The sequence below is a fragment of the Lissotriton vulgaris genome, chromosome 8 (genome assembly GCF_964263255.1).
Source record: "Lissotriton vulgaris chromosome 8, aLisVul1.2, whole genome shotgun sequence".
In the NCBI taxonomy this organism is placed as follows: Eukaryota; Metazoa; Chordata; class Amphibia; order Caudata; family Salamandridae; genus Lissotriton; species Lissotriton vulgaris.
This window is the reverse complement of record NC_141696.1, coordinates 122,643,484-122,669,261: the sequence shown is the minus strand read 5'-3', so window position 1 is coordinate 122,669,261 and position 25,778 is coordinate 122,643,484. Positions and strand designations below refer to the sequence as shown.

The following is a 25,778-nucleotide window of genomic DNA, read 5'->3' as shown; positions in this document are numbered from 1 at the left end:
AGCGCTTCATCTTCCGGGTCTGGTGGACTCGGATCAGGCTGGATTCGTCCCGGGGAGGCAGACGGTGGACAACACCAAGAGGGTAGTTCATGTTCTGGAGAAGGCCTCCAGAATACCCGGAGAAAGGATGTTACTAGCAGTCGACGCAGAGAAGGCCTTTGACAGGGTGCACTGGCCATATCTAGAGAGAGTTCTGGCGAAAGTCGGCATTGGCGAGAAATTCCACACTCTGGTGTTTAACTGCTATAAGTCTCCATCAGCAGTGGTACGGGTTAACGGTTGCAGTTCTCATCACTTCGCGATCGAAAGGGGTACCAGACAGGGGTGCCCATTATCCCCCCACTTATTCGCGCTTTACATGGAACCTCTGGCCAAAGAATTCGTCAAAATCCGAATGCCCTGGGAGTTAAGATGGGGAGTACACCCACACTATCAGTCTGTATGCAGACGATATCATTCTGAGATTGGAGGATCCGGGGAGGTCGCTCCCTGCTTGCATCCACGAGATGGAAGCCTTCGCTGCCATTGCGGGCTTTAAGATGAATATGGGGAAATCGGCTGCCCTTGACGTCTCACTCACCGTGGCCGCTAGAACCGATTTGCAGAGGCGATTTCCCATGCACTGGTCGAAAGATCTGGTGCCTTACCTGGGCATTCTTCTGGCGCCTACACTACCTGCCATGGTGACTGCGAACTACACCGCTTTAGGCTCTAAAATTAAGGAGGAACTGGGTCGCTGGAGCAAGGGCACATTATCCTGGCTGGGTAGGATTGCCGCGGTGAAAATGACCATCTTGCCGCAGGCGCTTTACCTATTCCGCGCCCTGCCACTGCAGCCCCCAAAGGGATGGCTGCTTCAGACTCAGGCGGACATTGCGCGCTTCATATGGCAGGGCCGTAAACCCAGACTCAAGAGGACCTTGGCCACTCTGGCACCCGAGGCAGGGGGGCTCGGAATACCGGACCTCCGGAAATATTTTCAGGCAGCCCAACTAAGGTATCTGGTAGAGTGGAGCAAATGGGAGTCCGACAAACACTGGCTCTTTCAGGACCAGGCAGTTGCGGGCCGGACCTTGCAAGAAGTGCCCTTTCTGCGGCGGATACATCGCCCTTCCAATTTATATGCATCTTATATCACACTGGCCCTCTTGAGGGTGTGGGATGCCACGAATTTGACTCACTCACTTACCACCTTCCCCTCTCCGTTCACGCCCCTGATCGATAACCCAGAATTTAGCCCTGGCGCGGAACCAGGGGCCTTTACACGTTGGCGAATGGCCGGGTGCAGGGCTCTTTTTCATTTGTATGGCCCGGAGGGCATCATCCCGTTCCCGGAACTCAGGAAAGAATATCAGTTGCCGGAGGTGGAACGGTTGTGCTATATGCAGGTGTGTCACTGGGCACTGCAACCACAGACTCGAGAGTCGGCAGACCAGAAGCTTTTACCATATGAGAAATGGTTTGTACCACGCACCTCAGACAAAAAACTAATTTCGGACTTGTACAAATTCCTGCAGCCCTCCCCCTTCGACATCTATAACCCAGGTAGAGAACGATGGGAAAGAGAATTAGGGAGATCCTTGAGCCGTAAGGAATGGGACAGCATTGCATATAGGGCCCGACACTCTGCATATCACACTGGGCTAACGGAGACATTTACAAAAGTATCCAAATATTGGTATTACACGCCCCAAAGGCTACATGAGATGAATCACAACATTGACGCCACCTGTTGGCGAGCATATGGGCAACCGGGTACCCTCACTCATGTTTTATGGGAATGCCCGATACTAGCTCCCTACTGGAAGGAGGTTTTAGACTTGATTGACTCCAACTTTGAGATTGAATTGCCTCGTTTTCCAGCGTATGTTCTGTTGGGCTTGCCCAACGGACTGATGTATCCTCTGAAGTCGCGTAGAGGGAGGCAAATTGCGATAGCACTGGGTTCTGCTGTTCAAAATATACTTATTCACTGGTGCACTACCACACTTCCCTCCACCACAGGATGGTTGCATAGACTATGGCATGTCCTGGGAATGGAAAAATTGTCGCTCATGGTGGCGGGAGAGGTGGAACAATTTAATGAACTATGGCAACCGTTTCACTCATTGCTTGTGGGGGAATTTACAGAGCTTACGTGCCCCAGATACCTCCGCCTGTTGAGGCTGACTACATTGGCAGACTTGGAAGGCGTACGAGCCTAGATGTGAGGGCACGGGAGAGAAGGGAGCGGTCTTTGGAGGGGTGGGCGGTGTTGCTTTGGGGCACTGGACGGGGGTGGGGGAAGGGGCATGGTTTGGTTCGGGGAGGTAGGGAGTTGGGGGGTTTGTTCACTTTGGAGCACCTTACAGTAGCATACGCACCAGCTATTGCATCTGAATGTACACTGCTTTTACATGACCCTAACGCGCTGGTGCGCTATTATATGACTGTATCGGACGCTTGCTCCCATGTGTCAACTGTTTGTCCTTTTTTTTTGGTGAAGGCTTAATAAAATGCTTTAAACCTAAAAAAAAATGTAAAAAAAAAAAAAAAAAGATCTGAACCATTTAAGGGCCAGATCTGAGATCCCTACCTCCTCCAGGCGGCGGAGCAGAATCTCATGCGAGACCGTGTCAAAGGCAGCACTGAGATCAAGTAGAATCAGCACCGCCATTTGACCAGAGTCTAGAATGGTCCGCAGGTGTTCTGCCATAGCAAGGAGAGCCGTCTCCGTGCTATGGCCGGTGCGAAAGTCATGTTGAGTTGCATCTAGAATGTTGTTAGAGAGCAAAAAGTTGGTAAGTATGCTATTAACATGGGCTTTGGCAGCCTTTGCCACCCAGGAGAGGAGAGAAGTAGGTCTATAATTCTCGGACTTCGTTGAGTCCAAGGTGGGCGTCTTGAGGATAGGGGAAATCCAGGCTTGTTTCCACTTGGCAGGCACAGTGGCAGATGAGAAAGAGGCGTTCATTAACGGGCATAGAGGCAGCAGACAGAGTGAGGAAGATTCTCTGATCTGAGCCGGCAGGGGAACCAGATTTAATTTTTACGAACAGTTTACGAAGTTCTTCAGAGGAGATCTCTGGAATTACTTTAAGGCACAAGACCAGCCTGGGTCTGGAGAAGGTATATGTGCGAGAAGTGGTCACGGGAGGGTAGGACCGATAAATTGCCCGTACTTTCTCCAGGAAGAAGAAGGCTAGTTCTTCACAATGGAATTCAGACGTGGTTATCGGTACCGGGCTTTTTTGACACTGAGGTCTTTAAGGACTTTGAATATGAATTTGTCCGGGTTAGGACTAAGTCTAATCTCGTTGGCATAGTATGCCGCTCGCGTCTTGCAGATAGCTCTATGATATGCCTTTAATTCGGCCAAGTACAACACTTTTTTTCCCGGGTCATAATCCTTCCTCCATACCTTTTCATTTCTTTTACATGCTTTTCTCAATTGTGTCAGGGTATCGTTATACCAGGGACTAGATTCCTGGGAACGGCCTTTGATCCAGGTTGCCGGTATGAGGGAATCAAATGCCCTGGTGATTCAGGCACAGAACATATTGTAGTCTGCCTCAACATTATTGAAAGGACCCGGAGGATCCTCTCTGAGGAGATGGTGAAAGTCCTCGAGTCCGAGTTTATGCCAAGGACGTTTATAAACTGCCCGTTGGGTGTTCTTATGTAGTTGTTCTGATATAGGATGGGTCAGTTCAACCATCAGATGATCAGACCAAGCCACCGGGGTAGGGGTTGTCACTGTCGCAGTCACTATATTCGTAAATATGGGATCTAACAGGTGACCTCCTATGTGAGTGGGGCTAGCGACCATTTGATGGAGTTGAAATGCAGCTAGATCAGCAAGCAGGCTGCTGATAGTCTGGTCCTGAACGAGGTCAAAGTGAAGATTTAAATCGCCAAAGATGCTAAAGTTGGCAGTTCCCATAGCGAGTGAGCCAACTGTCTCTAAAAGAGCGTTCTTAAAGTCAGTAGCCTGTCCTGGAGGTATATACATCAGTAGCCCAGAAAGAGTAAGATGGGGACTCACAGAGATGCAAAAGCAAGCGCTTTCACAACCCTCTATAACCATCTTGTTGAAGAGACAGGAATAGCAGGATTTGGTGACAACAGCAATGTCGCCTCCCCTGGTTTCTGGATTGATCATATAGATAGAGTAGTCAGGGGGGAGAGCCAAAATAGGCTCGGCTGCCACATCCTCATTAAGCCATGTCTCAGTCAAAAAAAATATGTCTGGGGTTTCATCTATGATGAGGTCGTAGATTTCAGCGTGGTGTTTGACTAAAGATCTTACATTCAGCTGCAGGATTTTAAACCGACGCTGGGGAGGTGCGACAAGGGGGGTCGGCAGGGCCAAGGGTTTGAAAAGTGAAAACCTGCCACACGAGCATCTAATAGGGCCACTCAACGGGTGTAATGGAAGGCTCGTACACATGTGGGCTGACGGGAGCAGACTTAGCAGAGCTTCTCTCGAGTACATGCGTCTTCCTGTTGTACATCGGCCAGCACTTCTGGCAAGAGGCGATGTACTGGCGTGGACGGGCACAGACAGGCTTGCCTTTGGCGCGCCTTAGGCGCGCCGCCGGCGCTTCCACTGCGCTCGCGCTCCATACCCACCTAAAATAGGTGTCAGGGGACGTAGAGCAACTAGACCACCGACCAAAATGGCAGGTCAGTGCGTGCTACCGCAAGTGAGTATTTCCGGTGCTCGCTCCTCTTTCAGCCCTCCACATCAATCAGCCACAAGGCTGCAATGGGCCGGGGCAACAGAGCAGGCAAATACAATCAGGTAGGTGTTCAAGGTAATTTAAAAACAAGGCGATAGCTTTTAAAATCAAATGAGCCCTCCACCCACTGATATCATGAAGTATGCAGGAGCATAGACCTTACCGTGTATCCCCCGTAGCAGCAATCGATTAACTGCTGTCAAACAAAGTGAACGCGGGTCAGCACAGATTAAATATCGGAGTAGTCATACTCAACTATAGAGAAAGAAGCCCTGGCATGTTGTTGGGGAATGGCGCATTTTAGGTACTATTTGTGGGGCCTACCTTTTGTTGTAAAGGCGGATCATAAACCTTTAGTCCATATTTTTAAAGGTGGGCAGGGTTTAGATGGAAGTGTAACTCCCCATATATCGAGGTGGATACTATCTGTTTTATATTACAATTTTGTGGTTGAGTATGTGCGTGGCAATAGAAATGTTATTGCTGCCTGCCTTTCTAGAATGCCAGTGGAAGATGACTCTAGTGTGGAAATTTTGGAAGATTTTGTTATACGTGTGGACTATGAATTTGCTATTAATCAAGATGATTGGAAAGAATCAATGGAGAAGGATGAGGAATATAAGAAGTTGAGAGAACTGATTATGAATTCCTGGAATGGATTTGGCAAAGGGGGATGTACATAAACAATACTTGTCAGTGAAGGATGAGCTTAGTTTGCAAGGAGATACAATTTTGAGAAGGAATAGGATAGTTCCTCCGGTTTTGTTGAGAATAATTTTATTGAGAATCGTACATGAAGGGCATTTAGGCAGAAGTTTGACTAAACGGAGATTAAGGGAATCTTTTTGGTGGCCTGAAATGCACAGGAATGTGGAAGATTTGTGCGGGATTGTCATGCGTGTAGCAATAGTGATAAGGTAAAAGCTACAAGAGAACCTCCTTTGAGATGTGTGGAATTACCTATGAAACCTTGGGAGAAATTAGCTCTGAATGTGTTGGGTCCAATTGACAAATTGGGAATTAATAATTGGTTTTTGATTGTACTGGTTGATTATCATAGCAAATGGTTTACTTGTAAATCTATGGAGCAACTTACTACTGCAAATGTGATAGCATTTCTAAAGGAAGAATTTTTGGAAGGGGGAGTACCAAAAACTCTTGTAACAGATAATGGAGTTCAATTGGTTTCTTCTGAAATGACTAGTTTTCTTTATGGTCTCGGAATCAGCATGATAAAGTCGCTTTGTTCCATCCACAAGCCAATGGACTCGTGGAAAGAGTGAACTGGATTGTGATGGATTGTATTCAACTTTCTCTGGCTAATGGATTGTCATGGAATGATGAATTACGGAGAATGATGTGGGGACATAGGATTACGCCTCATTCAGTGACTGGAGTTTCTCCTTTTGTTGCTTTGAAGGGCAGAGAGCCGGGTACTAAGGAGTCTCCTATGTGGTTGAAGGAGAAGAATCAGGTTTGGGTTGATAGAGAAAGGATGAGGTCAAGAGTTGTAGATTGTCAGTGGCATAATAAAATGGATTTTGACAGTAGAAAAAGTGCTAAGGGGTTGGTGTTTGAGGAAGGTGATTGGGTAGTTGTAAGAAAGTTTGGATTTGTGAAGAAAGGAGTGAGTAAGTTTTCTCAGCCGCATAAAGTAATTTTTGTCAGAGGTTCTGTGGCTGAACTGGATGATGGCAAGAAGTGGAGTTTTGGTAATTTGTGCAAAGTATCTCATTTATAATGTGATGTTTTTTTAATGTATTTTGTTTTTGTAAATATTCTCAAAATTGTTTTCCTGTAATACTTGTATTTCTTAGGTTGAATGTTTTCTCTAATATTTTCTCATCTAATCTTTTAGATTCCATAGGGGGGTGATTTGTGGTAATATTTAGAATTGTATGATGCAACCATGATGCAGTGGAATTGCATCACGGTTAATGTTCCAATGTTACCCAGTATTGAGTTGTGCAGCTGAGGGTTGCAGCATAAAATCTGTACTCCATTAAAGACACTTCAAGAACTTATATGAAGCTTTCTGTGTAGATTACTACAGTTTATTGTAATCCAACTCAATGGAACTCATTTGATTGTCCCAGAAGGATGAAAGGCTGGGTAGACCAACTGGGAAGGTTGGAAATGAAGTGCTGACCGCACACTGCTTTGAACTTTAGGAGTGATACCAATGGGTGATGATGGACGGAGCATTTGAGCAAATCAAACACTCATCCCCAGTCAACTTATCTGGGTTTAATCCATCATCATTCTTTAGCTCACTCCACCACCCCAGTTCAGACATGGACATATGCAAATCAGTCTGACCTTGTGCCTCATGGGAACAATCCAGCTCCGAACTGCCAAGCCATGTCTTCCCTAGACCGGAAACAAGCATCCTGGGACCGGTTTACAGTTCATAACCCTCATCAGCCTGGCCATCTTGAATCCAGTGGCAAAGTGAGCAAGGAACCCATCCATGTCTGGGCATACCCTGCAAACTTAGGGCAGACAAAGTGATACCAAAGGGGATGATGGACGGAGCGTTTGACCAAATCAAACAATCACCCCCAGGCAACTGATCTGGGTTTAATCCATCATCATTCTTTAGCTCACTCCACCACCCGAGTTCAGACATGGCCATATGCAAATCAGTCTGACCTTGTGCCTCATGGGAACAATCCAGCGCCGAACTGCCAAGCCATGTCTTCCCTAGACCGGAAACAAGCATCCTGGGACCGGTTTCCAGTTCATAACCATCATCAGCCAGGCCATCTTGAATCCAGTGGCAAAGTGAGCAAGGAACCCATCCATGTCTGGGCATACCCTGCAAACTTAGGGCAAACAAAGCGATACCAAAGGGGATGATGGACGGAGCGTTTGAGCAAATCAAATACTCACCCCCAGTCAACTGATCTGGGTTTAATTCATCATCATTCTTTAGCTCACTCCACCACCCCAGTGCGGATATGACCATATGCAAATCAGTCTGACCCTGGGGTGGATAGGTGGATGGATAGGTTTTTATATAGCGCAATATAACCACCAGGTCTCAAAGCGCTTTGCATTTGGAACCCGTCCTGGTTTTTCCCTGTGAGATAGCCCCTACTTGGTATCCCCAAGGTGAAAGCCAGGCATCCCGCCGCGGGGGACCATTGTGGAGATTAAGCAAGCTATTGCCCAGAGTTGCAGAGTGTGAACCTGTGATTCGAGTAGGCACCGAAGCGAGAATTACCGAGTCCGTGGAAATTTTGGGCTCAAGACCCTGCCGCGTCGGGAATTGAACCCTGGTCCCGGGCCTGATCTCAGCGTCCGGGTCTGCCTCCTCTAACCAGTGAGCCACACTTCTCCACCCTGTGCCTCATGGGAACAGTCCAGCACCGAACTGCCAAGCCATATTTTCCCTGGACCGGAAACAAGCATCCTGGGACCGGTATCAGGTTCATAACCCTCATCAGCCAGGCTATCTTGAATCCAGTGGCAAAGTGAGCAAGGGACCCACGTCTGGGCATACCCTGCCAACTTAGGGCGAACAAAGCGATACCAAAGGGAATGATGGACGGAGCATTTGAGGAAATCAAACACTCTTTCCACAGAGTCAAAATTGATTTGCATATGGCCTGGTCTAAACTGGGGTGGCATGGTTAGCAAAAGAATGATGGATTTAACCCAGATTTCTTGACTGGGGGTGAATATTTTGATTTGTTCTGCATTACGTCCATCAATTGTGTGTCTTTTGCTTTCTTGAACTTTAGGACTGTCACCTTTCATAGTGAACACAAGAAATCAGAACTTGGATTACACCTCATGTTTGGGAGACTTAGAGTAACTTTGGACTTTTGAGGAGTGTGGAAGACGCATATAAGGTTTTTCAATGAGGAGAGTTGCAATCATGGAATTATTATGTACCAACGAGAAGTATATGACAAAATGATCCTGGAACTTCCGTAACTATCAAAAGACTGGAGCGCCTATTTACTGCCCTGAGGAAGCCCTATCTAGGGCGAAACACTTTGGCTGCACTGTTGGCTGTATTATTCAATCATCTTACGCCATATGTAGACCAAGAACTCATTAATGGGTCATAGTCAATGCCATCAAAGAGTCCAGAATAATTCATCTACTGTGCATTTGTGCATTGTAAAATATTTATGTTGCCTCTCTGTGCTTTTTTAAGTGACTGGGAAGTGAACCTGTGACCATGAGGTCAAACGCAGGCCCCAACAGTAGATGCATTAATCCACTAAGCCTCACGACCTGGCTTAGTTTATTCAATTATAAACATCTGGACAGATTGGGAAGTCCTATCAAGTCCAAATGGCTTCAGATTAGGTGAGCTCTGAAAACACGGAGGCAGATCAGTAGCCTTCTCATATTCAGAGTTCTCCTGCTGCTAAGTCAGACTGAGGACTTAACAAGACAAAGGGCCTGATTTAGACATTGGCAGAGAGGTGACAGGGCACCCTCCCCACTAAAGCGGAGTTCCACCAGCCTTATTTAGATAAAACATCATCATGTAGATGTCAGAGACTACTCTAACTCCTCCACATATATACACCCCTGGTGCACCCACCTTATTTATGTGGACAAACACCTGGCCAGCTTTCACTGTCCGTCATTGCCAGATACAACATGGCAAAAATGGGCACTGAAAACTGCAAATTGACTCCCTCACTGTGGTAGAAAATTCCCATGGTGTGGGAGCTCATTGGCTATTTTATTTCCCAAAACAAAATTTGGAATTTAGTTTCTGAAAATAGAAAAAATGTTGAAGGCTTGACGTACGGCTCAGTCATTTAGAGGGTAAAGTCCATCACACTTTCAAAGCATTTACATGGACCCGCCATCTTCGCCATGTAGAGCGTAACGTTCACGACACTTTCAAAGCATTTACATGAACCACCATGACAAAGGTTTTTGTACATGCAAGAGATTTCCACTGGGCCAGCAGACATCTCTAAATGTTGCAGGCTGAGTCCACTAGTGATGCTGGGATTAAAGCACTACGAAATGGCAAGTACTACAAGATTATCTGTTCACCAAAGTCAAAGCCGGTCCCAAAACTTTTCCTCTATGTGAATAGCATACAATATTTGGTAGATCAGCACTTTGGTTTAGTAAACATTAACTGCATTCATTCATACATCAACATTTTCTTATGTTTGTGCCCATACATAGTTTCAAATATTGTTTTAATTTACAGTGTATATGTCAAAAGATCTACAACACAAATGTGCCTACTACTTAGTGCTGATACACACTCTGAAGTATAGATGAAGCACAACCTTAGCACTGTTTTATTTTATTTAGTCCAGCTGATTTAGAAAAATGAAGTCATAATAGAAAAGGCCACTGAAGCCTATAAAATCAAAATAAGAAAAACAACAAGTCATGTCTCTCGCGCTTATGCCCATGAACTCCACAATGACCACATTGTTGTGTGGCGTTTAGAGCTCCGAGTGAATTTTCCCGATTCATGCCCGCATATAGGTACAATTCACATTGCCCTTATATAGGCATAGAAATCAATCCCTTATTTAGATATAGCCCATGCAGACCAAATACAGCCATGGCTACTTCAACCCGTACCAAACGTCACAACGATTTCTTGGAAAATCGGCTTAAGTAGTTAGGGAACTTCCCCTTGCTTGAATATTGATTTGTCCAAGAATTCATGTACATTGAAAAGACCAACTATTCCCTAGAGGTTCTTTCCTGACGTTATTATGCCCGACTTTACGTCAATCTATGGCATTCCAAAACACCTTCAAGGTATAAATATGCCTTCACTTGCTATGGTAAACTACGCTGGTTCAGAGTAGTTCGACTATCTACTTGCCCGACGCAGCTCGCTACAGCAAGTGCCGAAGGAAGCCGACACTCCAGCTGACGCACTGATCAAGAGGCTGCCTTTCTCTTGCTGAGAATCCAGCTCCGGTGTTTCCAAGCTCCCCTTGGAGGGTGTTGGGAAATCGCGTCCTGAGACAGAGATACAAGAACTCCTTCATTCTAAACCAAGGTATGTAATGTAATGTAATGTATGTAATGTATGTATACTTGTAGAGCGCACTGTTACCTCGTTACGTGGTGTCCTGGCACTGTATACCGCTGAAGCTGGAGGTATGGAGCGGATTAGAACCTAGAGAAACCTTTGGTAGATTCTCGGCAAAAAAAACTAAACCTATGCAACACAATACTTACTTTCTCACACGTACTCGACTTAGGTTAGGTACATTGGGGTAGGCGTATTTAGAAGCACCAGTTGAGTATTTGTAGTCAATGTTATGTATATATGTATTTTTAGTTGGCTTAGAATCCATACAATGCTTGTACAGTATTATTTTATAATACAAATGTCGCTGTACGCATTATTCTTTGCAGTCTGGTTAACAATAGTAGTAGTTCACTTCTCTTATATGAGAAAGAAGACTATTCAATAAAACTTTTTATTGAAGACACACGTCTCTCTATTTCTCTACAACCTCTGTTGAAACGAAGCATGCACGATTGACTGAGTAAAATACTTATCTATTGTTTCCGCGACTCCAGAGATATATTTATTATTCTTGGGAAACAAAGTTGTCATGTTAATGCAGTTGTCAGAAACTAATCCCTTCTTGTGAATTTGAGAAAGTTTCTAGTGACCTCTGAGCTAGCTGGTACTCACTATTAAGTTTAGTATTTTCGATAGAGACCTAGTCAACCTCAGTCCTACGTCTAATCTATAGGATATATTATTCCAATGCGCAGAGCCTATTGGGAATATAGGAACAACACTACAAAATATTAGCTGTTCTTTTATTGATTGTGAATTTTGAAATATTCACTATTGAGACACAGCTCAGTGGTGCTTAATACAGACACATGCATGATAAATTAAGTATCTAATATGGAATTTTAACACATATATTAAGTATATTTGCAGAAATGTATTTCACCTCTTCTTCTGCCCTGGATTTCCATTCCTCCCTTCACTTCTGCTTGCCATTTATGGCAGAAAAATACACATCCCAACATTTTTGCACAAGTGATTTCTGGCTTGTCAACAATATATGTATGATTAAGCCCTGTACTATGGGGCCGAATCACAGAACTAACTTAAAACAAAATCCTAAACTTTTCAGTATTCACAGAAGTTAGGATTTTGTCTTAAGTTTGTCTTAAGACAAACTTAAGACAGACTTAAGACACAATCCTAACTTAAGTCTGCCTTATGTCTGCCTTAAGTCTGTCATAAGACAAACTTAAGACAAAATCCTAACTTCTTTGAATACCAAAAGTAGTCTTTTAGGATTTTGGCTTAAGTTAGTTCTGTGAATCGGGCCCTATATACCTGCGCTAGTCAAACGTATGCAGTATATTTGTATAACTTTACTAACTTGTATTTTAGGACCATATACATCCAGGTTGAAGATTGCCTGTTCCACTTTGTTGGTTTACTGGAAAATATACTACATTTGAATGAAAATTATGAAAAGAAGCAGACAGGAGAGAAATAAATACTCTGCTACCATAATTTGATCTCAATACAATGAAAACTAGTTTACACCCAGACTATGTATCAGGTAGGTCAAAATAGCCTTTTATTTGGACTCCACTGCATTGTTTAAGGAACAGACGCACATATCTGGGTACAAAAGACAATGTCTGAACAGCATTCCGTCAGTTCTTCATTTATGGCTCACATTGAAAACATCAGTCTCAAGGTATCTTTATCAGTTCGTTTCTTACCACTATGTGCCAACTTTTCAGATCATTATCAAAACATCAACCTGTGATTTATATATGTATTTCTATAATAAATTCATCAAACACAATCAGAATTAAAGGGCTGGGATGAACATCAACTAGTATATTTAAAAAAATTGATAGCAAGGGTTTCATGCCTTACAATAATAATAATTCATAAATAATAAATGTGCTTCAACATGTCCTGTGGTATTTGATACGTGAAAATGCCATACCCCCATGTTAAATAGTACATTCTATTAAATCAATCAATGTTTAGTGTTCTACAAGACTGAAATTGGAGTTTAAAAACTGCAGGCATTTGCCCAGACTTGATGGAAGTTCCTCTTTCCTGCAAGAAGAGGATCATTTAACCAATTCCATGAAGCTCACTTCCTATCACTCAGTAGCTTTGGTTTTTATCATGTCTTTTCCAAAAATGCAATCACACCCTGTGAATAGAAGTCCACGTTGCATGAAATCTTTTTTTTTTAACACTTTATTTTTTGATCACTTAAACATTGTTTACATACCATCACATACAAGCAATATACCAATTCTGAATCTCACACCTAAAAGTTCAATAGCAGTCGTAATCATGGCAGCATTAATAACACAGTCACTTACTACACTTATCCCGCAATATAGAACTTGCGCTCAGCCCAACTCCACGCCTTTGCTGCGTAGTTGTCACCGCTACTCCTCCCCCAACCGGACATACCCAAGTCCCACATAGGCACTTCAAACCGAACATTGGACCATTCCGGCTGCATTATATAACAGCCACCCGTTCATCCCATTCCCTCTAGTACAATGCCTTTTTCTATCTGCGTGTCTAAAACTTGTTTATTAGCTGAAACATAGTCTCTGAATGGACCCCATATGTCTCTGGGGCAGGATGTCAATGGCATCAAGCTGGCATAACATTCGGCATTAATATTCCAATATGCAGTACTTTGTAACCAGACCTGCAATTTGGGAGCAGTTTTCTGACCCCAATGTATAGCAATCTCTCTTTTGGCCAAAAGAAGTCCTAAGGAGGCCAATCTCCTGACTTTTATGGGGATCTGTACCGTATATCCTAACAGCGCAATCTCAGGGACGGGATTCAGCTGGTTGCTGATTATTTTCCCAGAGTCATGTGTACCCCGTCCAGTAAGCCTGTAATCGGGGGCAAGACCAAGCTAAGTGTATGAAATCGGCATATGATGCAGCGCATTTCAAACATGTACGGGACCTAGTAGCGCCTATCCTGTGTGCCATAGCAGGAGTAAAGTAGGCTTGGCGCAGAAACTTAAAGTGAAGCAGTTAGTGCCTACTATTAAGGGAGGTTTCTTTAGTGGCCCGCAGCACTTTGCTCATTGGTCGTCCGTTATTGGCCCCCTATATCTGCCTCCCAGGCTTGTTGAAGTTTGGTGTCACATATTGGTTTTAGGGCAATGCTACCTTTATACATTTTGGGAATTAGTCAAGCCCTATCGGGATTCTCTATCACTAATGTCAGTGGGGGAAATGAGTCTAGCTCGATCGGGAATGTGGGAAATGTGGCCCGCAGAGCCAATCTTACACGGGTCATGATGAAACTGCAACCTTCCAACTTGTCGTCCTCATCTAGGTAGAAAGCGTGCCCCACGGGGAATATATCACCTATTTTGTTAATGTCCAGTGTAGTCAATGTGCCCTGTACCAGCCCCTCACCTGTGAGGGGGAACCATTGACCATTTGGCAGGGGAAGGGAGGATGAATAGAGATGTGCAGCGCCGGTGAATTTCCTCAATTTCCCCCAGGCCCATGAGGTGGTAGAAACTGTCTGGATGTCACATCTGTCTCGAGGCAAACCTCCGGGGAGTACCGCGGATAGTTTGACCGGAAGTACCAGGTCCGCTTCTGGACATGGAAACGCTATACGTGCATCTGGGTGATATCAGGCGTGGGCATACTGACATTATGTCACTAAATAATACAGTGGAAAGTCTGGGACATTATACCCCCCGCTGTCATACGGTAGCATCAGGATTGACCAGCTTTTCCATGGTTGTCTCCCTTCCCATAACAACCGGACCAGGAGCGAACGCAGTGTGTGAAAAAAGTCATCCGTAAATGGAATAGGACTGTTATTAAAAAGATATCAAAATTTGGGAAGGACAACCATTTTCAGAATTGTCACCCAACCCGCTAATGACAATGGTAGCCTCAGCCATTTACTGATCTGTTTCTCTAGTTTGTGAACGGCCTGGCCGTAATTATACAAATAATGTGAGTGGCCTCACGGTGGATGTGAATCTCAAGGTATTTTACTGAGTCATGATGTTGCATGAAATCTTAGTATGTCACAGTTAAAACCAATAACTTACTCCTTTTACACCAAACATTCCTCTTTTTTTTCAACCTCAACCCGGGTAAAAAAATATCACAACCATTCAGGGGCCTTACTCAGAGCTCTTCCGCCATTCATCGGGGCACAAACAGATAATCAATATGAAATCATCAATTAGTTTTATTTCTCTTACTCAGATTTTCAGAATATGAAGTAGGATGTTGTCTAAGAAACTTTGTCCATATACAACACAGTATGGGCCAAATATATGGTCGTAAGGATTCTTCAACCGATAATGATGAATTGCAATTGAATATAAATCTTCAGAACTGGCAGCAGTTGGAAGACAAATGCAGAGCTTGCTAGTTTTTCCTACTGTTTTTTGAGTTTGGAAAGTTCCAGATTTCCATTTCAATTTACTTACTATCATTTTTGACAAGTGTGATAAAGACTGTTCATCAAAGTAAATACACATTTTAGAAAGGTATATTTATTGATATATGTCCATAAATTGCAGCATAATCCGTACCTCATTGAATGAAGTCACTAAACCAGACATCTCACTTGATAATCCAAAACGCTTTTCTATTGTTGAAATCGAGCTTTTGAGATATCCGGAAACCAAAAAGGCGGAAAGTTGGATAAATCCATGACAGCAAACAAAAAACTGGAAGAGACAAAAATTAAAGGTGTTATGAACATTAGTTAATGAAATACACACCTCCATGAAAATAATATTTTTTAGAATCTAATCTTAATGGTGTTTTTAATGTATTTTCTGTAGTGTTCTTTTTATACCCTCAAAACCTTGTTTAAGAACTCAAAATGAAACAACTTTCGCAGAGTTAGTAGATAAATGTTTTGACCAAATATAAAACACCTGATTATGGAAGAGACTGTGTATTACATTAAGGGAACACCACCTTCAATAAACAGAACACTTGATATATGCTCAAGGTTAACATTAGATAGATTTATTGTCAAGCAGCAAGCAATATGAAGCAATATGAAGAATATGCTTCAAAGCTATGATCTGGCCCCATATTAAGAATGTCATGAACTGTCTCACCTGAGAATGTGCAAGCTGTATTATTAAAAGGGGATGCACAAGCATCTCCAGCCCCTTCTGTAATAGCAAAGGGCCCTAGTGAGCAGAAAGTGGTCATACAAACACACACTTACCCGCACACACACACACACACGCTCACACACACGTTGTGCCCCAGGGCACTTTGTATAATACCGGTCCTGGTCTTTCAGCATTGGAAATTGATTCATTTTTTTTGCAGAAATCTATTCACAGCCCCTTTCAGTTAGCCACTCCACATGAAATTTAAAGACTGAAAATTGTTTCTGTGAACAATTGGTTTGTTGGTTGAGGGGGAAGTGAGTCCTTCTCAAGCAACAGGCACCATCGTTGTCAGGGTGATCCACAAAGGGTCACAAAATCAACCTGTGCTTAACCCTCTGTTAGCTAAGTACAAACGCAGATAGGCCTACCGAACAGGCAAAGTGTTAAATGTTTAGAAGTGCTTAAACTGTATTAAAGTAAAAACACAACAAAAGAAAAATCCCACACCAACTTAGGAAAATGTTTAACAAGATTTGACATGATATTAGCATTTGTTCCCAAACACAAGTTGTTACTTATGAAATGTATTGGGCTAACCTAATGCTATCCTAATGGAGAGTTAGGCCTTGCACGCGTGAAAAAAAATTCTGGTTCTTGTCACTACCACGACATGTAAAATTTAAAAGTACATGCCCAATTTTTTTTTAAATTCATGGAACCATGCATTAAAGACTGTCTAAGGTTTACCTTTGGATTGACATATGGATTGAAAAGGAAAGTTTAGGCTTGGCAGAGGAGTTACTTTGCCAAGTTGAATCAGATGTTTTAGGCTGTCCATAGGTTGAAATGGCATGCCTGAGACATGTTTAAGGGGCTACTGTAAGTGGTTGACACAAGACGTGCTGCAGGCCCACTAATAGCATTTAGTTTACTAGTCCTCGATATATCGTATACCACTGTACTAGTAAATAAAAGATGCTGATCAGGTGTAAGCAAATTTTTCAATATTTTAGGGAGTGAACAGAAGCAATTTAGCACTGCTTAGCAGGTCTATGCCACTCCACTCTACAAAACTCCATGCCACTCCTGTCTATAAAACTCCACGCCACTGTACTCCAATTCACTCTATGACATTTTACTCCACCTTATGGTACGCTACTCCACTCTATTGGTTCGCCTCTATGCCTCTCCACAGCAATTAACTTCACTCCACATCCCTTCACTCTATGACACTCTACTCTGCTCAACTCTACTCCACTCTGTGCCACTCCACTCTATGACACTCCACCCTACACCTTGCCACTCCACTCCACACTACTTTACTTCATGATATGCCACTCTAAGACACTCTACTCTATGACTCTCCGTGCCACTCTCCCATACTCCACTACCATATAGCCATGCTGAACAGCAGCCATGCTAATGTAGAACATGGCTAAAATATATTGGCATAGCCAATAGCTCTTGCATAAGTGAGCCCTATTGGCTTTGCAAATGTTTGTTTATGACACTGCACCTACAAAAACACTAAAATGAAGATCCTACACTTGCAATTATCCTCCTAAAATCATGTGATTGATTCTGTTGAAAGATAGGGTTATGATACTAATTGTCTCCACACATTTTAGTAGACTGATTAGTCATTCAATGAACATGACTAAGTTAAAGATATTGCATGTAGAGATCTTTCCTCATGGTGAGATGACAATGTGTGCAAGACGATCACTCTGATTTCATTACATTACATGAGTTTAATGCTTTCAAAGCAACAAAACTATATACATCAGCCATCCTTCTAGAGTCCAGCATGACCAGAGATTTTTGAACAAGAAAATGAACGTCAAATGCCTGAATTTGGGTTCTTTCATTTTCACACGGAGGCCTCAAGTTATCAGCAGGTAATTTTCATTATTCTCTGACAATATTAATATAATATATTGTTATTGCAGTTAATAATAATATAGCAACTATGATGATCCTGAAAGTCTAAATCAACAATAAACCAATATAGCGGAAAAACAAGAATTATGATCTAATGCAAAGGAAAAGAATGACATATTCATTTGGTACATTGTGAAATTTTCCAAAGCTGAGAAGGAGATGTGTGCAAAACTCAATATTAATGAAAGAACGTGGATTTCTATATTAATCACTTCTTTGAAATGAGAGAAACTACTGAAATATATAAACTAGCCTTATTTTTCTGATAATGTTATTTGTATATCTTTAGTTAAAATAGCTAGCACAATTAAACAGGTCTTCTTTATCAATACGCTAAGATGAGAGGCATAGCAATCTTTTGAAGTGTGATGTTGACTGGTGGGTTTGATTATTAATTATATGGTTTAACAATTTTAAAATCTGGTAAGGCTCCAGCACTATGGAAAGGGGCAATACGTTTCCCTGTCTTCAAAAAAAGCGGAGAGTTCTGGCCCAAGCAATTACTAACAGCTTGTGATGATTAGGCCAATGGTTAAAGCATTTGCAAAGATCCTAGCATTAGTTGATGATGCAAAGATCACAATCTCACTTAAATATGTTTTAGAAAAGGCCCAGGGATTCACATTTCCAGCAACAGTATGATTAGTATTCCCAGGTCTCCTAAATTCTATGTCCCTTGTCTATACCTCTTCTATTGTCAAACTAAAGCTTTATGAAAAGCTACTTATTTCATTTGACTGTTTAACAGGAAGGAAAACAAATATAAAAATGTGTATTTCCATTTCTGTAGACCATGGCCATATTTTCCAGTTGCAAATAACATATTTTAAAATCACTACTACTGATTCTTTTCAACCACAATCTGCTGTTTATCCGACCACTTTTTCTAAATGATTAGAGAAAATATATTTTTCGTTTAGTGACCTATTTATTATAATTCATTTTAAATTCAAAATAACCTTTCGATTTTGTTAGTTAGTGTAAATTTTTAATTTTATCATTTACAGTTTCACATGCGTTGGCATCGTAGGGCACTTTGTTTGTTCCAATTAGCAATAAGTTGTCACTGCATCAGTTTTTAAGCAGGACAGCTGCAGAACCCACTTCTTAGGCTCATGACAGGATTATCACCTCAGGCAGGGTAGAAAGTTCGTAGTAAGTGTTTGTTGTCCCTAAGACTTCAGAAACAAAGGGCAAGCCATTAGGCCCCTGGAGTCACATTGGGCTCAAGTAAGATGGGTCCAATCCTTTTCTTCAGCAAGGCAGATATAAGCAGGCAGCAGGGCAGCTCAGCAAAGCAGTTCTTTCAGAGCAGCAGTCAGGCAAAATGGCAATCCTTGTAGCACAGCAGTCTTTACTCCTGTCTGAGTTCTTCACAGGTCCAGTAAAGTACTGCCTTGGTAGTGTCAGAGCCTCAATACGTATACCCAGAGGTGCCTTTAAAGTAGGGTGACTTCAAAGCAAACCCTCAATGTGCACAGGCCCCCTTTCCATCCCAGTCCAGGCTCCAGACTATCACTAGGGGGTAGCAGCCCTTTCTGTGAGACACAGGACATTATCCAGGTGTAAATGTCAACTCCACCTCTCCCTATCAGAATGGAGGTGAATGGAGATGAATTCTGTTGCACCCAGGCTTCCTGTGTTTGTGACTGTCCATAGGGAGTGCACAAAGTGCAGCTTTCACACAGTCTTGACATGTATTGGAGACTGACTGCAAGGCACACAGAGCAGCACCAGCAGAGAAATGTCCAGTTTCTAATAGTTGCAGTTCTAAAACAGTAATGTATAATCCATCTTTACCATCAAAGAGGATTTAGCATTACCATTCCAAAGATATGAAACATGATGCAGCTACTCCTTTCTAATCCGAAATTACAGCGTAAAAGTGTTTTAAGATTTTCTCAATGCTAGCATTTGAGAAGAGTAGACCTCACACTAGTGTAGCTGTTTGTCACAGACAGGTTATGTAAAACTCAAAACATGTCCTACATTTTATTTGCACAGCAAAAACGCGGAATTTCTATTGATTGCAAATTAACATGTAAATGACAAATTTGAGTGTCTCATTATATTCTTTTTTAGGGGGTTGTTGAAATTTTGAGAATTTGTAAAAGTGTGATACATTTTGTTCTCTTTATTGAATGCATTTTCAGAACCTTTTTTAATTATGTTTTTATCATATTATTGTGAGATTTGTATTAAATGTTTTAAGTGCCTTGACATCCTGAGTCGGTGTGTTGCCTTGCTGAGCAGTTGATGACTGTACATGACTGGTGTGGATATCTGTTTATGTATACATGCTTGGAAGTATCTTAAAAGGGTAAATTGATTTGTGACTTTAGAAAGCTCAGAGTCCCAAAGCCAACAAAACAAATTTAGAAAAAGAGGATGAGGCTATCAAAACGTTTGGGATGACGCTTCAGAGATGGCCATTTTCCAACACACCGGCTCACTCAGAACATGATAGTATCACGCTTAGGGCCATATTCACAAGGAGCTATCGCTGAATTAACAGCACTTTATCGCCGCCAAAGTCATGATAAATGTACCTCCGCATTCACAAGCTGGTGCTAACAACCCACAGCACCAGTTTACCCTCGATGGAAGCCGCAAAAAACATTGCCATAAAGGGTCCCTGCAATTATCGCTAATAATATGCAGAGTAGGCGTTCCCATGCCAAAAGCTGCACCAACACCACACCTCAACATTGTCAACAACCAGACAGATCGGTGATAAGAACACAAAACCAGCAATAAGGCATGTTAGCACCAGGAAATCTGAGAGGGAGAAGAAGAGAGAGAGAGAGAGAGAGAGAGAGAGAAGAAGAGAGAGAGTAGAAGAGAGGGAGAAGAAGAGAGGGAGAGAGAGAGAAGAAGAGGGGGAGAGAGAGAGAGAAGAAGAGAGGGGAGATGAAGAGATGAAGAGAGGGAGAGAGAGAGAGAGAGAGAGAAGAAGAAGAGAGAGAGCTACAACTGCGTACCCAGGCCACACAGCTCACCTGTGTGTTTTTAACCACTTGCCGGCATGTAGTGCAGTCCATTAGGTCACACATCTGAGTCAGAGCCTTCATCTGAAACAGAATCCAGATACCTGACTGGTACAGTACACACACTTGCACAAGACAAATGCACCCGCCCACCCATGCACACCCAGTCAGAGGCATCACAAAGGCACCCGCCGACCACGGAGCATGCCCGCCCATGCACACCCAGGCAGAGGCATCACAAAGGAACCTGCCGCCCATGGAGCATGGCCGCCCATTCACACCCAGGCCTCACTGCTCACCTTCCGCCACCGGCGTGTAGACTCGATGTCCTACCACGTGCGGCTACAAGCCTGTGGCCCGCAGACACGGCACCCGCACACCATGCAGCCACGCTCTGCAGGCCATCAGGGCCCACGTGTGTTGCTCGGTCTTGAATAACACGTGTGCTCTGGGCGTGGTTCAGTCCATGTCCGGACAAGGAAGTGAGTGATGCGTGTATCTCAGTTGTAGTGTCCATGGGACCCGGTACACAAAATGCAATGTAGTACACTCTGACTGCCATCCCACTGGATGCGCATCATTGAGGCAAGGGAAATCACTGTCCCTACATTCATCTACACATGCATACATGACTGATGATAGACATGACACAGCAGTGCGTCAATGGATGTTTATTGCACATCCAGTGTAGTTATGCAGCTGGAGCGGTTCAGAGCAATGGCCAGCACACTACACAATATGGGCCCATGGAGGGCCAGCCAGAGTCCATCCAGGGATGACAAGTCCTGCTGAAGAGAAGGACACAGTCCGTAGCCTGGTCGCCGTGTCATTGGACATCAATCCGGAAGTGGCAGTCCATGTCGCTGTCCAAGGTGAGTGCATCGGAGTGTATCGTGGGTCAGTGGAAGGTCATGAGGCCATGTGTGGGACCAAGCAGACACAGGCCAGGTGGGAGTGATGAATGATAGTGCCTGGTCATTCTGACTACAGTCCCATCCACGTCCTTGCCCCTGCTTGTGTGCCCTGCCCCACCCATGGGTGTTGCTGAACCGGCTACCACACTCTGTGCCACTGACACATCAGGATAATTAAACAACAAGGGGTGGTGATGGACAGAGTTTCTGAATTAAGCAGAATACTCTCACGCAGTCAAGAGATCAGGGCTAGATCCAACACCGTTTTTTAGCTCACTGCACCATCCCAGCTCAGAACCTGGCTATATGCAAATTAGTCTGTTCCTGTCCCAGTGCATGATGGGAACAGGGCAAACCAAACTACAAAGCCAATTCTTTCACTGGGAAGGAAACAAGCTTCCGGGGACCGGTTTCTGGCATTACAGCCGTCTTCGGCCTGGCTTGCTTGAATCCTGATGGTGCAATGAGCAAGGGACTCACATCTGAGTATACCCTTCCACGCTTATGGTGGACAAAATAATTAAACAACAAGGGGTGGTGATGGACAGAGTTTCTGAATTAAGCAGAATACTCTCACCCAGTCAAGAGATCAGGGCTAGATCCGACACCGTTTTTTAGCTCACTGCACCATCCATGCTCAGAACCTGGATATATGCAAATTAGTCTGTTCCTGTCCCAGTGCATGATGGGAACAGGGCAAACCAAACTACAAAGCCAATTCTTTCACTGGGAAGGAAACAAGCTTCCGGGGACCGGTTTCTGGCATTACAGCCGTCTTCGGCCCGGCTTGTTTGAATCCTGATGGTGCAATGAGCAAGGGACTCACATCTGAGTATACCCTTCCACGCTTATGGTGGACAAAATAATTAAACAACAAGGGGTGGTGATGGACAGAGTTTCTGAATTAAGCAGAATACTCTCACCCAGTCAAGAGATCAGGGCTAGATCCAACACAGTTTTTTAGCTCACTGCACCATCCCAGCTCAGAACCTGGCTATATGCAAATTAGTCTGTTCCTGTCCCAGTGCATGATGGGAACAGGGCAAACCAAACTACAAAGCCAATTCTTTCACTGGGAAGGAAACAAGCTTCCGGGGACCGGTTTCTGACATTACAGCCGTCTTCGGCCCGGCTTGCTTGAATCCTGATGGTGCAATGAGCAAGGGACTCACATCTGAGTATACCCTTCCACGCTTATGGTGGACAAAATAATTAAACAACAAGGGGTGGTGATGGACAGAGTTTCTGAATTAAGCAGAATACTCTCACCCAGACAAGAGATCAGGGCTAGATCCAACACCGTTTTTTAGCTCACTGCACCATCCCAGCTCAGAACCTGGCTATATGCAAATTAGTCTGTTCCTGTCCCAGTGCATGATGGGAACAGGGCAAACCAAACTACAAAGCCAATTCTTTCACTGGGAAGGAAACAAGCTTCCGGGGACCGGCTTCTGGCATTACAGCCGTCTTCGGCCCGGCTTGCTTGAATCCTGATGGTGCAATGAGCAAGGGACTCACATCTGAGTATACCCTTCCACGCTTACGGTGGACAAAATAATTAAACAACAAGGGGTGGTGATGGACAGAGTTTCTGAATTAAGCAGAATACTCTCACCCAGTCAAGAGATCAGGGCTAGATCCAACACCGTTTTTTAGCTCACTGCACCATCCCAGCTCAGAACCTGGCTATATGCAAATTAGTCTGTTCCTGTCCCAGTGCATGATGGGAACAGGGCAAACCAAACTACAAAGCCAATTCTTTCACTGGGAAGGAAACAAGCTTCCGGGGACCGGTTTCTGGCATTACAGCCGTCTTCGGCCCTGCTTGCTTGAATCCTGATGGTGCAATGAGCAAGGGACTCACATCTGAGTATACCCTTCCACGCTTATGGTGGACAAAATAATTAAACAACAAGGGGTGGTGATGGACAGAGTTTCTGAATTAAGCAGAATACTCTCACCCAGTCAAGAGATCAGGGCTAGATCCAACACCGTTTTTTAGCTCACTGCACCATCCCAGCTCAGAACCTGGCTATATGCAAATTAGTCTGTTCCCGTCCCAGTGCATGATGGGAACAGGGCAAACCAAACTACAAAGCCAATTCTTTCACTGGGAAGGAAACAAGCTTCCGGGGACCGGTTTCTGGCATTACAGCCGTCTTCGGCCCGGCTTGCTTGAATCCTGATGGTGCAATGAGCAAGGGACTCACATCTGAGTATACCCTTCCACGCTTATGGTGGACAAAATAATTAAACAACAAGGGGTGGTGATGGACAGAGTTTCTGAATTAAGCAGAATACTCAAACCCAGTCAAGAGATCAGGGCTAGATCCAACACCGTTTTTTAGCTCACTGCACCATCCCAGCTCAGAACCTGGCTATATGCAAATTAGTCTGTTCCTGTCCCAGTGCATTGCAGTGAGATAAATAACGGTGATGGATCAAGCCCTGATCTTTGGACTGGGTAAGAGTGGTCTGCTTAATTCAGACACTCTGTTCATCACCACACCCTTTTCTGAATCGCTTTTGGCCACTATAGGTGTGGCAGGGTACACTCAGACATGAGTCCCTTTCTCACTGCACCATCAGGATTCAAGCAAGCCGGGCCGAAGACGGCTGAAATGCCAGAAACCGGTCACCGGTAGCTTGTCTCCTTTCTGGTGAAGAATTGGCTTGGTAGTTTAGTCTGCCCTGTTCCCATGATGCACTGGGCCAGGGACAGACTGATTTGCATATAGCCAGGTTCTGAGCTGGGATGGTACAGTGAGATAAATAACGGTGATGGATCAAGCCCTGATCTTTGGACAGGGTAAGAGTGGTCTGCTTAATTCAGACACTCTGTTCATCACCCCCCCCCCCTTTTCTGAATCGTTTTTGGCCACTATAGGTGTGGCAGGGTATACTCAGACATGAGTCCCTTTATCACTGCACCATCAGGATTCAAGCAAGCTGGGCCGAAGACGGCTGAAATGCCAGAAACCGGTCCCCGGTAGCTTGTCTCCTTTCTGGTGAAGAATTGGCTTGGTAGTTTAGTCTGCCCTGTTCCCATGATGCACTGGGCCAGGGACAGACTGATTTACATATAGCCAGTTTCTGAGCTGGGATGGTACAGTGAGATAAATAACGGTGATGGATCAAGCCCTGATCTTTGGACTGGGTAAGAGTGGTCTGCTTAATTCAGACACTCTGTTCATCACCACCCCCTTTTCTGAATCATTTTTGGCCACTATAGGTGTGGCAGGGTATACTCAGACATGAGTCCCTTTCTCACTGCACCATCAGGATTCAAGCAAGCCGGGCCGAAGACGGTTGAAATGCCAGAAACCGGTCCCCGGTAGCTTGTCTCCTTTCTGGTGAAGAATTAGCTTGGTAGTTTAGTCTGCCCTGTTCCCATGTTGCACTGGGCCAGGGACAGACTGATTTGCATATAGCCAGGTTCTGAGCTGGGATGGTACAGTGAGATAAATGACGGTGATGGATCAAGCCCTGATCTTTGGACTGGGTAAGAGTGGTCTGCTTAATTCAGACACTCTGTTCATCACCACCCCCTTTTCTGAATCGTTTTTGGCCACTATAGGTGTGGCAGGGTATACTCAGACATGAGTCCCTTTCTCACTGCACCATCAAGATTCAAGCAAGCCGGGCCGAAGACGGCTGAAATGCCAGAAACCGGTCCCCGGTATCTTGTCTCCTTTCTGGTGAAGAATTGGCTTGGTAGTTTAGTCTGCCCTGTTCCCATGATGCACTGGGCCAGGGACAGACTGATTTGCATATAGCCAGGTTCTGAGCTGGGATGGTACAGTGAGATAAATAACGGTGATGGATCAATCCCTGATCTTTGGACTGGGTAAGAGTGGTCTGCTTAATTCAGACACTCTGTTCATCACCACCCCCTTTTCTGAATCGTTTTTGGCCACTATAGGTGTGGCAGGGTATACTCAGACATGAGTCCCTTTATCACTGCACCATCAGGATTCAAGCAAGCTGGGCCGAAGACGGCTGAAATGCCAGAAACCGGTCCCCGGTAGCTTGTCTCCTTTCTGGTGAAGAATTGGCCTGGTAGTTTAGTCTGCCCTGTTCCCATGATGCACTGGGCCAGGGACAGAC

General features: G+C 44.1%; 1 protein-coding gene across 3 annotated transcripts in view; it reads right to left on the bottom strand.

Moving 5' to 3' along the window:
• The window catches only part of LOC147693577 (solute carrier organic anion transporter family member 2B1-like), a 617,951-nt gene that overhangs the window by 444,055 nt on the left and 148,118 nt on the right, over positions 1–25,778 (bottom strand). For all 3 annotated transcript variants that reach the window (XM_086933807.1, XM_086933808.1, XM_086933809.1), the window contains exon 3: positions 15,287–15,424. In XM_086933807.1, coding sequence (XP_086789933.1) covers positions 15,287–15,424 — 138 coding nt within the window. The remainder of the gene's footprint in view (positions 1–15,286; positions 15,425–25,778) is intronic.